The 17,283-nt window shown below is 42.0% G+C and overlaps 1 protein-coding gene across 4 annotated transcripts in view; it reads right to left on the minus strand.

Moving 5' to 3' along the window:
- The window catches only part of NPAS2 (neuronal PAS domain protein 2), a 105,858-nt gene that overhangs the window by 53,333 nt on the left and 35,242 nt on the right, over positions 1–17,283 (minus strand). For all 4 annotated transcript variants that reach the window (XM_071430796.1, XM_071430795.1, XM_071430794.1 and 1 more), the window contains exon 2: positions 382–435. In XM_071430796.1, the coding sequence (XP_071286897.1) occupies positions 382–435 (54 nt within the window). The remainder of the gene's footprint in view (positions 1–381; positions 436–17,283) is intronic.

Consider the following 17,283-nt stretch of genomic DNA (forward strand, 5'->3'; position numbering starts at 1 on the left):
TTTTCCTGTTCTTTTTCTTTGCAAAATGTATTTAAAGAAAAAAGAAAACCACGACATTTTTGTACACTCTGGAAGCTCAGATGATGTATTACAGTGGCAGAAGAATGTTGTTGGTGCTTCAGTTCTGATGTTCTGCAGTCATGTGAAGAAAATGATCAATGCCTTGGCTTTTTAACATTTTCCACAGGAAACACTGCTAGGTTATTTTCTTCTTACAGTGCAGCCAGGAGTAGGAGTCTGTGAGATGGCAGTTTTTCAAGTTGTGCCTGACTGTATTTTACTCTCTTGCTCTTTGATTAATTGATTATGGATAAAACAGCTTCTGCAACAACAAGCAGCATCAAGCTCATCACAGAGAGTTATAAAAGAAAAGATACTCACCTCTTTGCCCTGTCTTTCTCATCTTCATCCATTAGATTGTCTAAGCAGTTTTTTCTGTTGAAGGAATGCAAGAATCAGTATGAATTGCCATTTTTTAAGCTCTATTTGCAGGTTAATCTCATAGTCACTCTATTTCAGTTTAATAACACTGTGATGATATCCAGGTCAGATAAATATGTCAGCAGTGCTCTATGCCACATTCTTTGATTTTAGGAAATATCCATTGTGGGTAATGTTATTCCTGAGCATTATGCTAGCCTAAGGGTCTCCTAGGCAGGGATCAAGGCTCCCAGGCACCACGTGGTGCATCAGCACAGTACAAAAACAGCCACGGGACACTTCTTGGGGATTTTTTTGTGTGGCAGTTACTCTCTGCAAACTTGTAGGCTGGATGAGCCTGGGGTGTGCTCAAGTTGAAAAGCATTTTCATTGCCCCCCATGTTCCCACCAAAACCATCTTCAGTGCAAGAGCCAGCATCACTGATGCCTTTGACCCCTCTGCTCTTCCTACTGGGAAGCTCTTCATCCTCCTCTGTGGATCTTGACCCAAAGCCAAATGAGATGGTAATAACTACTGAATTACACCTCAAATTCAAAGTGTCCTTATAAATCCCACTGTCTAAGCCACACTAAAAAACCCTCTTGCAGCCCAGTCAGACCACCTGCCCAGCCATGCTGTCACCAAGCACGGGGACTGTCCCATCCCCATCACTCTTTTTGCTAATCTTTACCAAAATGTTGTGACCTCAGCTTTGTAGTACAATTGCTCCAGCAGTGTGAGCCATAAGGAGAAAAGGGTAAATTGGGTAAATTAAGTAAATTTGTGTAGGCAAGGCAAAGGGAAAAATACAAAAGCAGCCCAGCTGAAGGCTGAGGGCTTCAGAAGTAGTCACTAGCTCACTGCCCACCCTCCTTTGACCTTATGAGACAGTGATGCTTTATCTGTATCCACTTCAGCCCTGTGCTACTGCACCTCTCATGGCATCTGGCACCCCTTTAGGGTACAAAATCCATGTGCTGCTGCATCCCACACAAATATTTTCTGAAACAGCAGCACAACGCCACTGGATATTGTCAAAGCCTCATTTTCAAAGCAGAGGTGTAGTGATAGGCAATGATAACACTCTTTTTCAGCAATCAATGTTTCTCATTTAATGAGTCCTCAACATGCAAGACATGAATAAAATTGGAAGGGAGGAGGAAGGAAGGTAATTGCTAGGCTTTATTTAAGTCCATGTTATTTTCCACATATGAGTCACACATAAATTTGCCTGTTTAAAGAACATTTTATGAAAAATCCAAAGTGAAAACTCAACAATAGTAAAACCAGTGCTTCTGTTATTAGTTCTCTTACAGCAACATTCTACCTGGTCATTACTCAACAGTTAGCTAAGAACACAAAACAACCCCATAACCTTTTATCAAATGAGTTATGAGGAATTAGATCCACTGGTCACTGATTGGAGGGTAAAGCTACTACTTAATGACACTCAGCTCTTTGATGAAGGATAAGCAGGAAATATGAAGGCCAGGAGACTAGTTTTTTCAGTCATAACTGATGAATTTAAATTGCTGAATTCCCTTACACAGAAAAACCTAACAAATAATACCAAATAGATTTTAGAATTTTTTCAGGTATTTGTTTTGACTTGCAAAACAGCCACAGTCAGCCATGACTTTTGACTTGCAAGTCAGCCAAATTGTAATCCATATTTTGGACTAGGAAAACGTATAAGGCCAGCAAAATTCTATTAACCAGTGTTTTACATATATTTTAGGTGTTAATTTTCTTAGTCCCATAATGAAACTGTTATCCCAATCACTCTGTTTTCAAATAATTCAGGCTAAAATGCAGTGACAATATTCAGTGTGTTTTGTTGTTATTTGTTCACTTACTGCAACCTATGCTATTCAAGAATACAGAGGGCATAGTTTAAATGGCAGGATTAGCACTCAGGATTTTGCAGTGTTTCTTGGCTAAATCTTTGCTCACAATCAGCAGGATGTTAAGGGGTATGAAGGGACCATGAAGATCATCTAGTCCCAGTGGACACCTTGCACTAGACCAGGTTGCTCAAGGCCTTATCCAACCTGGCCTTAAACACTACCAGGGTTGGGACATCCACAACCTCCCTGGGCAATCTGTTCCAGTGTCTCACCACCCTCACAGCACAGCACAGCACAGCACAGCACAGCACAAAATGTTCTGTTGCATGCACACTTGTTGAGTCTAGGGTATGACAATGAAAATGGAGCAGTATCAGCAGCAGAAGTCACTCTCCATGAATCCCTACAGGTCTTCCTCTGGCTGTAAGAGATTCCCAATAGAAAACAGGAATACAAGTGTGCTGAGTGGCTGTGAGGAAGGATGGAGGCAGATGAGACAGTCAGTATTGGTGCTGCTCAGCCGTGGCTCTTTTGGAGAAGCACAATGCACCTAATGAAAGGGGCTTCCTACAGCTGTATCCCATAAACCATCAAGAAGAAATTACAGTGCCCGGAAGCCTCTACTCTTGAGAGAGAGCAACAGATCAAACTGGTCTCTTCTGCCAAGGATTTGGCTAGATCTGTAAAGAAATTCATGGCCAGCTTCCAGTAAACAAGGTTTCTCAGTGACTGACATGAAATTCTGGACCTGCTGTGCTGTTGTTAGCATGAGACAATATCTAGTTGTCATTTTGCTTCTGTTTGCTCACATGGCAAAATCTCTAGAGCATCATAAGCATTGCTAACAGGGTTTGCTAGTACATATGTACCACATGAAATTAAAACTGTTTTCAACAAAATAGACACATCAGAGTATACAACTGCTGCAAACTAGTATTACCATTCCCCTCCAGAGCCCCACAGATGCTGCCTTACACCTTGATGGAGAAACCCATGTCAAGGAGTTTAGGTATGTGCTTAGTGCAACCTGCTTGCTTTATTTTATTCTCCCAATCCCTCAGCTGTGAAGGTCCCAAACTGCAAACTGGAAACCTACTGTCTCTTGATGTAGGAGAAAATTCTGACTCATTGCAATGATGGAGGCAGGCAGTAAATACCAAGGCTCTGTGCCACGGTTCCCCTGCAAAGAAGCGACATAAAAAAACAAGTGGCACAAGTACTTCTCAAACTGTGAAGAATCCTTTCACAATAAGAAAGGGAATTTGGAAACCTATAGGTAAGAACACCACATGACATAACTCCTGCTGGCAGAGTATTTAACAGTGACAGTTACATTTGGAGCTTCATTAGTATCATCATTATCATCAAGGAGTGAAGACTATCACTCAAAAAGATGGGAACTACTTGGAACAGGAGGAGAAAGCTCACGTACTCCCATCAGGGAGGAACTCATACAAACACACAGAAAGACGTATATCCACAAGTGGGGAAGAATGGCATCTTGGAAACAAAAGACTGGCTAAAGCTGTTAACCATGTACCCCTGGCTTAGTTATCAGATGCAGAATTATAGCACAAACATCCCCCCTACATTCATTCATACAATGAATAGTTGCTTGGGAAAGAAGTAATTCAGGCGGAGTGCCAGCTCGCTCCAGGGACTCTCTGGAAGAAAGGTTGCACATGTTTATTTTGATACAGTCTATTCCCACTGGACACAGAGCTTGAACTACAAAAAATCATCTGGCACTGATCACCTTATCCTGTGCTAGAAACATGTTTTTTATTGAGCTAAGCTACTGCTTTTCTGGGCTGGTGAGGTTGGTTTCACTCCTTCCTGCCCTACTGCTCATAAGGATATGCTGTAGACACTCGAATGCAGGTAATCAGTTGTTGATTTCCCACCAAGTTGCCACAAGTCCAGCTAATAGTTTTTACAAATCTGACTGATATTTATCAAGAATTTTAAATCATATTCATTTAACTCAGCTGAATTAAATCAGAAATGTAAATTTCTTTCAGAGGTCCTGAGATGTGCCTGGGGAACATTTGTGAGAAATCACAGTATTTATGCTTCCCTGGCCCTTATGTCTGGCAGCTCAAGGAAAAGACTGGACTTTTCCTCCTCTTCCCTCTCTAGCAAGGTGGGGTGTTTGCCTCCATCACCCCACAGGTTTGCCTGGGTATTCCACCACTTTTCCTGTACAGGTATGGTCAGCCCTGGGGAGAGGGATGCTCCCACCCACTGCAGGCATACCTGAGCCTTACACCTCAGACCTCACCCTCACACCACTTGGGATGCTGGTACAATACAACCAATCCTAATTAAAGATGATGGTATTGAACTTGAAGAACAATCCTCTCAAAGACAAGGGATGGGCAAGGCTTGTATGGAAAACTGGGATGCTGGGATGAAACACCTTGAACTATCCTCTGACCTCTGTGAAGACCCTTTCCAACAACTGCTGTCTTGTGAAGGAGGAAGAAACAGAACAACAGGGTAGGCATGCTCCCATGCCTTCCAGACACATTGCTCAGCCTCAGTTTCTAGGCACCCACTAGCACAGGGGACAGTGTAGCTTGGTCACTGTGCTGGCATTGCTGCCAGATCCCCTGCCCAGGGATGATGAACCAGGTCTGATGGGCACTGTGGTTGGTCAATGGCATCATCCCATGGGTGTTCACAGTGTGAGTTAGATGGGATCTGCCCACCCTGGGGAGCACCACTGTGGCTAGGAACTCCACCTGCTTCTCCTCACCTAAGCAGAGCTCTGAAATGAATCAAACTAACAAGTGAAGTATTCCCCTTCCAAGCCCTGCTGGAAGGCAAAGAGAAAAATCAGCAAACGGGAAGCAGCAGGAAAGGTCACAGAGTGAGAAACAAGAAGTGACCATCTGACCATTTTAAGCATCTTGTTTCAAGCTTCTGTAACATAGATGAAGCACTCAGATATCCCACCAGGAAAGGTACAATGTGAACACACAGCAGAAGGATTTCTACTCAACAGATTCACAGACTTATCAAACTGAACTGTACCACTCTATTCTCTTTTTTTCAGATATAAACTTATGAATTGTTACAAGAACATGCTGGAGTCCATAATTAAGTGACACATTCCTAACCATAGCAATAAAAATTGATTTATCAAAATGTAAACCGACTAGCCTTTAGAAACCTTAAGATAGTAAAAATTCACTTTCCTGATGATATACATGGTTATTTGAGAAAGATACGTGGCTTTTTAGTGGGAGAATGGCAGTCTGGAGTTACCATGGGTCATGTTATGCTGAGATTGTTATGGGAATTACTGTTTTCAGGAGTAAAGAAAAAAATCCAGAAGCATTGTTAAGTGTCCAGCTTTAGAGTTTTTTCCTAACAGTGTATAGCAAGGTCTTCCTGCATTCAGTAGGTTACTACATTTTGTTAACACAAGAGATATTTAGACCCTTCAAAAAAAGAAAAGAAAACTTTTTGAGGAAATACTGAACTTCATGAACCTCAAGGGCTGTTTCATGTTTCATACATATGTGTAAAATGAATCTTTAGATGGTGACAGGCTTAAAGCAAACAGACATTAAAAACAATCCATATGTGGACAGTAAAAAGAATAGAATTTGACAGAAATTAATGCTCCCCTCTTCTGAACTGGGGATGATAGGAAGATAGTTATAGATAATAGAGCTGAGTAGTATGAGATTATGACGAACAGAAATAAGGCTCAGAGCATATTCTGGTTTTATTCTGTTTGGTGGGAAGGGGTATTATTTTCCACATGTCAGAAACCTTGCACCTATTGCCATGTGCTAGACCCCTTTCCCCCTCTGCCTGGTGCAGCTGCATTTTGGGGTGTGCAGCCTGCGATCCCTCTGCGATCCCTGTGTGATTCACATCGGTTTAAGCCAGGGTGAGACGGCTGACGTCAGCAATGCTGGGCTGGAGCGTGGCCAGGGTGAGAGGCATCTTTTATCTCTGGCTTGTGAGCAACATGTAAAGTTTTGTGCAGTGTTTGGATCTCTGATGAAGATCAGTACATACATGCTCATTATCTTCCTCACTGCTGTTGTTACTACTGAATGACTACAGCCATTCAGACTTGAGTGCACAGGCTGTGAATCCCCATGTTCAACCGCTGCTCTGCTCTCCCCTCGCACGGCTGGAAACAGAAAGGCAAACAAATTAAACTAACATTAATCAGCAAAGACTGCCATCTGTATAACTCAGAGCACTTCTCCGCGTGCCCGTCCCCTTCCAGCAATGCTAAACAGGATTAGCCTTCCGTGGGCGGATGGGGAAAGTAGGTCAGTTCGGTAACATTGCTGCGTGTGATGAACGGAGGAGGATGTGACTGCAGTGGTCTACTGGCAGCCCTCTCGCCTTCTCTATGAGCCAGGAGATGAAGCACCTGGGCTTGTCATGGGGTGCATGAGGTGGCTCAGACTCTACATCCCTGCATAGTGACACCTGACAATTCTAGCATCAGGGATTTGGCAAAGTCCGGCTGATGCACTGGAGTTAGTGCATTTCAACAAGGAAACTGAGGCACAGGGCAGCTCAATGCTTAGTTATTACTAGTTTGTGTACAGCCAAATACTCATCAAAGCTTACACATAAGCCAAAGTGGCAAGGGATGGTAAAGCACCTGGTGGAGGTATTGTCTTTCTGCATTGACTTCAGTGGGTATGTAGAGATGGTGACAAGAAAGCCAAAGCTCATTTCAAGTGAGGTCTGCAGGGCATGACAAGGGCAACAAGAAGAGCTTCTGCTGCTACATCAGTAGCAAAAGGTTGAACAAGGAAAGTGCAGGACTGCTGCAGTACTGGAGGTACGTGAGGAGGTGAATCAGTTACAGCAAAACAGGTGAGGCTAATGCCTGCTTTAAGGCAGTTTTCAGCAGCAAGGTCTCCCAGCCTCCCTGCTGGAGGCAGGGGCAGGGAAGAGCAGAAGCACCAGCAACAGGTGAGGATCAGCTCAGGGAACTTGAGGAAGCCTGGGGGAAGTTGACCATACAAGTTGATAGGGACTGACCACTTGCCTCATTGGGTGCTGGGAGACTTGGTGTCCTTTACTAGGCTGATCTCTTTTTTTGAGAGCTTGTAGAGGTGCGGGAGGTCCCTGATGTTTGGAAACAGGCAAACGTTGACCTTCAAGAAAGGTGCAACAGGCCAATCAGCCTCACTTCAGTCCTTGGCAATCATGGAGCGAGTCCTGTTGGAGCACAGGGCTGGGCAGATGGAGAAGATGATGATCAAAACCAGCCAGTGTGGATTTACCTAGAATAACTCGACTGCCTGTTATGATGAAATGACAGGATCTGTGGATGGAGGGAGAGCAGTAGATGTCATTTATGCTGGCTTCATGCTCAAAGGCAGGACTGTTGTCATGGGGGAGGCTGAAGGAAAGGACAGACAAGAAACCTTATGAAATTCAGTGGTGCCAACTGCCAAGTCCTGCACTTAGGAATGAAGAGCCTTGAACTGTGATACAGTCTGGGGATGGACTGATCAGAGACCAGCTCTGCAGGAAAGGCCCTAGGAGTTCTGGAAGGCAGCAGGCAGTAGCTTGCCTTGGTGACAAGGATGGCCAACAGGACCCTGGGCTGCATGGACAGGAATGCAGCCTGATGAAGGGAAAGGTTTATGTCCCTTCACTCAGCACCTGTTATACCATATTTAAGATAATGTGACCAGTCTGGGGCTTTCTAGGACAGAAAACATAGATTTTAGGATAGAAGAAAGGTCAGTAGTATCCCCCGTGGTGGTGCCTGGAGCCCTTGACTTATGTGAAGAGGCTGGGGATAGCCAGACTGACTTAGTCTGGACAAGAGATGGGTTTGAGGACAGCTAAGAGTCTTCTCATTGCCTACAAGGGGTCAGTGAAGAACCAGTGCTGGGCTCCTCATGGTAGTGCAGAGTAGGAGAGTAAAAACTAACAGGTGTAAGTTTAAAGAGAGAAGGAACTTTTCTCCATGAGGACAGCCAGAGAACAGAGCAGACTGCCTGGAGAGGCTGTGCCATCCCCATCCCTGCAGGCCTGACTGGGCAAAACCCTGAGCAGCCTGGTCTGACCTCAGAGCTGGCCCTGCTTTGAGCAGGAGGCTGGACTGGAAACCTCCTGAGGTTTCAACCTCAACTGTCCAGTCATTCTGGATCTACTGAGCTGCCTACATATACTAAGCAAATCAGTCCCCTTGAATGAGTTCCTATATATGCTCTTGAAATATCTCGTATTGTGCTTTTGGTTTCTGTACTAGAAATAGCTTATGCACTGTCTCTCCTACATTGATATTGCTCCTGCTTTATAAACAGATACACGTCTTGACATTGTATGTCTGTATGTCAGGTGTTTGTCATGCCACTTCTAGATGTTAATTTAAAAAAATATTTAAAACTTTATGATAGAATTACAAAATACCCAGACAAACAAACAAACAAAACACAAAACCAACAACAACAACAACAAACCCCAAAAAAACACCCAAAAAGAAAACAAACAAACCAACAAAAAACCAATCAACCAAACAAAAAAACAAACAAAAACCAAAAAAACAAAAAAACAAAAAAAAAAAAAAAGGGAAGAAAAAAGGCCGAACAGGAGAATGGCCCTTGAATGTAAAACCTGTTTTTCTTCTCTCTCTACTTCTCATGTTCTTAATCTGTTTTAGGTATTTATAAAACTTTAATCCTCGTAATATCAGAAGTCCCGAATGTACAAAGACTTTAAAATGTGCTTAACTCTATACTGCTATAAGAAGGCCCTCATGTATGTGTATCTCTGCAAAATCCAGGTCAAAATGTGGAGGTAGAACTGCACAGATTATTTTGCAATTATTAGCTCTGAAACCTCTTGAAAAGGGTCTCAGTTATAAAGTATTTGTAGTTGTAAGAATCTGTTTATGTTCTTCTGCAAATATTTAAATAAGTAGAGTAATATAACATTTGACCTATGATCCTCTGATGGTCAAATGCTCAGCTGATACAGGCAAAATATGCAAGGACAATACTGTAAAGATTTATTTGTCAAAAATGCAAGGATTTTTATTTTGCTTGACATGAACTACCTGGGAAACACCAACGAAGCAGAAAATGAGTCTTTTTCAATGGGACTGTTATCAGTCATTCTCTTTATTTTCTGGCAGCAACAGTTTTGACAAGATCATTTTAACCCTTTCCATATGATTAAACAAGCTATGGTGGCACTGGAACGTAAAGCAAGATGTCCAGGAGCTGACATACTTTGGTCTCACTCCCCCCACTTCTTTGATTGTTAAGTGTTACTCCCCCTGCTTTTTTGTTTGTTAAGTGTTCCTGGATAGCTCTCAAATAACCAAATTACTCTTCTTTTAAAAGGCTCTGGGTCTAGAAGTAATTTTGCTAACAGAAAACTTTGTTCTAGAAATAAATTCTGATTTTTTGACACTGTTATTCAATTAATCGTCACAATTTCCACCAGCTGTGATCATTCCCTCCATACATAAGATGCTGAAATAACAGACTACATGTTTCTGTGGAGATTTCATCAGGAAAGCAGAAACTAAACATGAAGCCAAATTTCCTTTGAGTTTTAGGCACCTATCCTGATGTGGCATCTCCCTCTTATTAAACAGGACCTAGGGTGAAGGACTGTCCTCTCTCAGTGTCCTTGCCCTCTCCCTGCCCATGTGGTATTTGTTTGCTTCTTCAAACCAGCAAGAACTGGAGTGGGACTTGAGCCAGGCAGTGAGTGCTCTCCTTGGGCCCCCATCCTCATGGGCATGGCAGCATGGTGACACCCATGGGTGCTCAGCCAGGCCATAGATGGGGCTGGAGGTGGGAGGCATGAGGGGACAATGGGACTGCTGTCCCTGCAGAGACCCTGCAAGACAACTTCCCTGCCCCATGCAAGAGCCAAAGCTGTGGCCTAGATCTGCTGGTGACAGGAAAAAAATCCCTATACAATACTACAGAAATAAATACAGATATCAACACCAATAATCCCATTGTTTTTGTGTTAACAGCTTGATAACACATCTGCTTATAACTCACACACTGCACTAAATTTTCTGCTCTATAGTAACTATCATATCCCTGTCAGCAGAACTAAATATTTAATCATCTGGGGAGATGAATCATGAAAAGCTGTTTGGGGGAGATATTTTTAAATGGACAATTTGTTGTCATCTAATTTTGAGAACTTGCTGTCTCTTTCTTTTCAGAAGGGACCCTGCAAGCCTGTGACCATACAGATTATTGCTCTGTACTGCTTACTGTCTCCCTTGCAGGTAACACAACCTATGGAGTTCGAAGGTCAATTCTGATCAGAGCAAGGCAGGAGGCTTCAGGGTTTGCCTGGGCATCACCAAGCCTAAAGCCAGCAAGAATAGAGACACTCAACCTGCCTGATTACATGACACTTGGGGAGGAATGTTATCTAATTGCAGACTCCTAGTCTTCTGTCTGAGTCCATAAACCTGCCAAGAGTTCAGCCACAGTATCAGACCAAGGCTGCACCTGTATTTTGTGCCATCTTGAACACTGATGCCCTTGAGTCCCTCCTGTCTCAGACTGAGCCATACTCCAGCTACGTGCAAATACTGCTCTTCTCAGACCCTTCATGCTACCAGTGGCTCCCATTTCTACAAAGATAAAGTTTCTCCAGTGTGATGTAAAATTCAAATCAGGTTTTTACAAAATGAATCTCTAAGGGAAAAGGATAATTATTAAAGAACTTCGTTAGTGCTTTGCAATCTTAATTATGATAATTATATTTTTGTAGCTAATATAACTGAACTCCTGCTTTTAAATCCCATTAACGAGCATTTTTAATCCCTCTCCTACTGGGCCAACAAAACCATAATGTTGAACTTTACATTTACACAGGGCACTATTTTTAAGAAAAATGATGCACTGTTTACTGAGGATTTCCATTCCCTTTTATCTGCACTTCGAAGGTGCACCTTCTCCCAAGACACAATAAATTAAGAAAAGCAAAGACGGATTCAGCTTCAGCAGCTTGGGCTCAATATTCTCTCTTGGCAACAAAAGGGCACAGTCCCTAAGCCAGGATGGCAGTAGGCTGTGAATACTGGCTGCCTTCAGGAGTCAGTGAACAGCACTGCTCCACTGAAAGAACAGACAAAGGTTTTTCCCTGAACAGCCCAAGGGATGAGCTTCATCTGCTCTGGGTCCTCATGTGGACTTCAACAAGAGCACGTGCACCTCCCATGTAAGCAGAGGATGTGACCCACTGGATGAAAGAGAAACCTGTCAGGTGGAGGCAGCAGGAAGGTACACAGGACAACTCTGCCATACTGGAAGAGTCCCATGGATAAGCAGGATACTGAGGGATAGCAGGAGCCATGCTGCAGTGGCCAACAGGAACTGATGACCAGGGGAAAAGGTGGCAGCTGGGGGAAAAGGTCAAAAGAAATCTCAATTAAAAAAGAAATGCCTGAATACACAAACTATTAGTGCTGTGTGTGAGCAGGAAAAGGTACCTCCTCAATTTACTGTAAATCCTGAAAAGTTCCAGCAAGTGACTCTTTACAGTGACACAGTATTTTCTGAGTAAAGTTTATAATCCCTGACAGAGTGGAATTTGCTGCTCTGTTCTGTTATGACCCACCTACCACCACCCAGGTGCAATAGCCTAGTGGAGTTTTTTTATGAATCTGTTTGCAGACAAATATTTTACAATTACCTAAGAGAGAGAAAAAAAGAAAAGAATCAAAGAGGGAAGAGCATACAAATTCAGATATCTCAATAACGAAATTAAAACAATAATGCATATATTGAATATCATCTGCCCATTAATCTCTGGAGTAAATTCAGAAAACTAATTAAAAGCTTCTACACAGATAAATGATAAGCTTCTTTATTCAATGAGCTCAACATATGAACAAACAGAGGTTTGTGTTGATATCATCATTATTAGCAATTGCATTAAAGCAAATGATTTTTGTTGTGCTACTGGGAATACAGTGATTTGAAAAACAAAACACTATGAGATGAAAATTCAAACCTTTACAGTACCAAACATACAGCACTTCCTGGATTTTATTTTTAGTTAGTGGTAACTCCTATGGGTCAGCATGATAAAAAATAAGATGTGGAGAAACAACCCCAGAGCCAGTACAGAAACAGGAAAAATCTCTTCATAATCGTTCCCCAGTGGAAGGCCAGCTTTAAGGGCTGATATTGCCTTACCACATGGGAAATTCTCTAATTTGTCAGTTCTTCTGCACCTTGTGTCCCTTTTTCTGCTATTGGCTTCAACATTCTCAGGGGATTTTGTCTTGAATTTTAGAGGGAGGTTTTGCCTCTTCAACCGTAATTGATAGACGTTCTATTTTTGTGGTGCAACACGGCTGTGTTACATGATGTGTGTGGCAGTGCTGCATGGGGAACTTGCAAGGCAGCTAGAATTGTTCTCTTTTGGTCCTCTGGGAATAAACCTCATCCCAACATCCATTTATATATCTGTGACTTGAAAAGGGGGATTCTGAAGAACACAAGTTTACAGCTTAAGCTGTGTGCTCAATTTAAGTGCAGAGCCTGAAATAATTAGTATCAATATATAGTCAGTTTGGAATCTGATTATTTAGAATAAATTAAAACTGATCTGGCTCCAGAATTCAGATATCCTCTTAAGGATCCTACACAAGGAAACAACTTGAAAAACTCTGTCTTTTATTCATAGAGCATTCCAGTGATCCTGCACTGATTAGCATAAAAAAAGCTTTAAACTGATGAAATGTGGGAACAAGAGAGAAGTATAACTGCTTTTGTTAATATTTTTTATTCATACACCAAAATCTTCCTACTTCATATTGTACATTAAACTCTCCCTATTGACCAAAATGAAGCAGAGATTTTAAGAAGTCTCAGGCTAATGTTCTCTTGAACACAGGCTAAATGAAGGATACAGTCCATAGAGTGTAAAGTGCACTTAGATTTTAGCTTATTCACTCAAATGCAGCAGTTCAGAAACAGAGAAGTCATTAAAAGCCCCACAGCAAAAGATCAAATTATGCCTCTGCCAGATATTAACTTTGAAAAGGAACAGAGACAGTTAGAAAACCACAGTGAAATACTGATGTGCTGATTCACCTTGCACTTACGTGCTGCATGACTTAGAACTGCAAAATAATCTCTGTTCTGCGCCAAATGATATTGGGAGGAAAGCATCTTTTGGCTCTGATGGGTGCTGCTTTCCACTCTTAATGTGCATTTTCCTTTTTCACTTGCAACAAAATTTGCTGTCAGAATCTCAAGTCGACTTGCTATTTTGTCATCTGTGTCAAATATTCATACAGGCACGCTAAGTGCGTGTCCATGTCCCGAAGGGTATCGGTTGTTGCACATTGTTTCCTATCTTTCATAATTACCAGGGAAAAACTAGGAGGGGGTAAAATCTGACATAATTCTAGATCTCAACTCAAGCTGTAGGACATTTTGTTTATGTAGAGTGCCATAGCCATTACTGGAGCACCACATATGAAAAAATAGGACTTGAACCCTTAATGCACCACAAATTTTGCAGATAACCTAAAAAATTGGACTAAATATGCTGCAGAAAAAAAGGTACTTTACATCCCATCTTTTTTGTAGCCAGTACTACAACTTCAGCTCTTGAAACATTATCTGATCTGGCTGTAGAGACGTAGTTCAGCATCAATCCAGCTCATTGTAGGTCTGCTGGTTTACATATTTACCCAGTGTCACCAAAAGAAGCTTGTGTATGGCAGCTCAGTTTGGGGGAGGGCAGGGAGAGGGAGAAAGAGGAAAGAAAGAGAAACAGTTGGCAGGGAGCTGAGATTGGGGTCAGGTTGGATCCTCTGGTTCTCTGGCTCACAGTCTCGTGAGCAGCTGGGAGAGGTAAATGGAAGGGCTGTGAGTTGAGATGAGGAAAAAACAAAGTCCCATGTCCTGTTTCAAAAAAAAAAAAAAAAAAAATCCTCACAAAAAGAGAGACCCCAAAGGCAGTTTTGGGGACCCTAGGGAAAAATGCTGTTGTCACTGAATGGACTGGGAAGTTTATTTCCAAAAATGCTATTGCTCCTCCTTGTTGGGTAGGTTTAAAGCAGTCTCCAGGGTGGTTATTGAAACTGTAGCAACTTTAATGTCTGCGAAAATATACCAATTTATAGAAACTGTGTCAAAGGTAGTCTAAAATTTGATGCCACAGCACTTCACTTGGAAAAATTTATACTTCATCCTACACGACAGTATTTTAGGGGTATTCAGGTCTGGGGATCTTTTGCTTTTAAACAGAAAAATCTTAGGTTCTCCGTGGGTGGTTTTTTTCCCTCCTCAGCCTCCCTTCTTTAGATATTCAAAAGGCAAGATCCTGAGAAAACTTTTCTGCTGGTTCCTATTGTTTTCTACTTCCAAGTGAAAAAAGTACATAATGTTAAATCTGAACACCAAGACTCTATGAATGTGTAAACTTCAGCACTCTAAGTCTTTCAGCCTGTGCCAATGTAAACCACCTAAAGAGCAGAGAATTAAGTACACTTTATCCTCTCTGACCATGATTGAACATGTTCCAGTCCTAAAATCTGCTGCAGGGAGTCACTCAAATCCCCCAAAGCAAAGTAGGGCTTTTTCAAACGAGCATGAGAAAAAGAGGGACATCTTCATCCAAATCTCAGCCCCAGACCTTTTGCTCTCCTCTTTGAAAATTATAACCCTGCTGTTTCAAACCACCTCTCTCTAAAGGACATGGGGCAGAAAAAAGTAAAACCTACCTTTCCTAAGCTAAATGCTCCATATTACTTAAGTTAATGGGAAAACTGCACAGATATTTCAATAAGCACATTTGCAGTGCACATGGACATCTTTCTGTGTCACCCACCCTTTCCAATGCTGCTCCATTTATGTCTAACTGCCCTGTTTTTTTCAAAAAAACAGCTATCTTGGTCCAGCTTCTGGAAGCTGATACATTTTGGGAACCCAGTTATGGGCTTTCTGTCCAGCACAGCAAGAGCTTCTCCCTGTCCTGCTTCCACAGCTGTCCGTGGTACTCTGGGCCAGGACCTCTCCTCTCAAGAGTAACCACTGTGGGGACCATGGCACTGGGCTTCTTCCTCCTGCCCAAGCACACACCATCCCCACTCCTTGCACTCCAGTGCAATCCTCCTGTGCACTGGATCCAGTGCCTGAGTCAGAGGCGCTGCTTCTGGGCTGGTGCTGAATATCTGGAAGCACGTGGGTGCTGCTACCACAGCCCAAAGTGTTGGCCACAAGAAACAGGCATCCAACTGCCACTTGCTTGGGTATCCAAAAGGGTTTAAGCTATTGCTACTCAGGGGAAGTTGGAACAGAAATGCATTAAAAGGCTCTCTTTCCTTAGATTTGCTCTTCTCTCTTTATCACTCGGAAATATTTTACAGGAAAGAACCACAACGCCGTTGCAGCTGTGCTTCACTTAGTCCACTGTCTTGTTCTAAGCTATTTTCAAACTGACATTTTCCTGAGAAATAATGAGAAGTCTTAAACTATACTTCACTGCGTACTGTGTGAAGCACACAGTAAATTTCTAGGCAGCTAAAGAGCAATGAGTGAAATGCGAGACAACGTTTTTCCTGATATATTTTCTCTCTCTTCATGGAAATGTTGATCTGAAGGATTGTAATACTGCTACTGAATTCTGACCCACATGGCTATAAAGATGCATTACTTGCATCAGTCCAGGAGACAATTCTCTCAATCTTGCTTCCTCTGCAAATGCAGTTATCTTGCTCTGGCACTTTGCAAAATCCTCTAAATTACCATTAAATTAAATACTTTTAATTTATGAAGATTTTCAGCTGAACTCATATTTCTGTGCCATTAATTATCAAGTATATTACTGAGTCTTGAAAAAACATTAATAAATCAATCTAAATTAACTTCCACCTTCCCCCCTGAACTAGAGATGGGTGTCATCAGTCACACTCTAACCTGAGAAAGTTGTATTTCCTTTAGATTCATCATTCATCCAATTCCAAATCATGTACTGAGTGGGCTCAGGGCAACATTTTCAAACACATGGTTTTAAGCTAGTGATGGCATTATATTTAGCCATCTTAATATGTGGATGGATTTTCAGAGTTCTCCTGTGATTTGAGACAATTGCCCTTTTGCAATGTTAAGGCTGATTCATTTCTTATTTTGTTTGTTTTCAGAAACAGTAATTATACTGGCTGTCTTCTAGATAAAACATGATTTTCAGGGTAGCCTTAGACATAGTGGAGCTCTGGGAAAGTACAGGTGATAATAAAGGCAGAGACAAATCTGGAGTTGAAGGACATGTGGATGCTTGGGAGGGTAGTTAGTCCAATGGGTAAATACAGATTTAAGTGCTGATGTCTTGACACCCACAATTAAAAATATGGACCTTGATATGCAGTGCTGGTCTTTAGCATGCCCTCACACAGCAAGAAGGCCTGCAGGGGTTCAATAAAGGTAAGTCACAGCCCAGAACAGTCTAAGGAGGACTGTAGTAGCAGAGCAGGCAGGTGAGGTATTTCAGAAGATCACAGTGCTACCAGGGGCACCCTTCTTATCCCCTCAAAACAGTGTCAAAGAGTAAAAAAACAAATGTGCTATTTCACAGACTAGTCAACAAAAGTAGTTCCCATTTCATCAGTGTTTCATCCTTCATTTGCCAAACCCAACACAAATCTTGGCAGAGGAATGTATTTCATGAAGTTTGTGGACTGACTTAATGTATTAATCTTCACAGTGACACAGATTATTAGAAACTCAATGATATGTGGAATGTTTTATGATGTGCTTTCACGCTGATAAATAGCTAATCACCATGTATTTGTGACAACAGAGCATTACAGAGAGCAGTGATATGTGTTCTGAAAAACACCATTGGTCCTTTTACGCCCTCTGCATAATGCCCTATCATCTACAGCGCTTAACTTTGCAGTCTTGCTTTCAAAACCACACAAAAAACATCATTATGAGAATCCTAACATTTGTCAAAGCCTCCTTTCTCGTCTTTTGTGCCGTTGTTTTTTTTCAGTAAAAGTGCATTACATGCCAT

Source organism: Agelaius tricolor, unplaced genomic scaffold (genome assembly GCF_023055355.1).
Source record: "Agelaius tricolor isolate 1412-34295 unplaced genomic scaffold, bAgeTri1.0.p SCAF_7, whole genome shotgun sequence".
NCBI lineage: Eukaryota > Metazoa > Chordata > Aves > Passeriformes > Icteridae > Agelaius > Agelaius tricolor.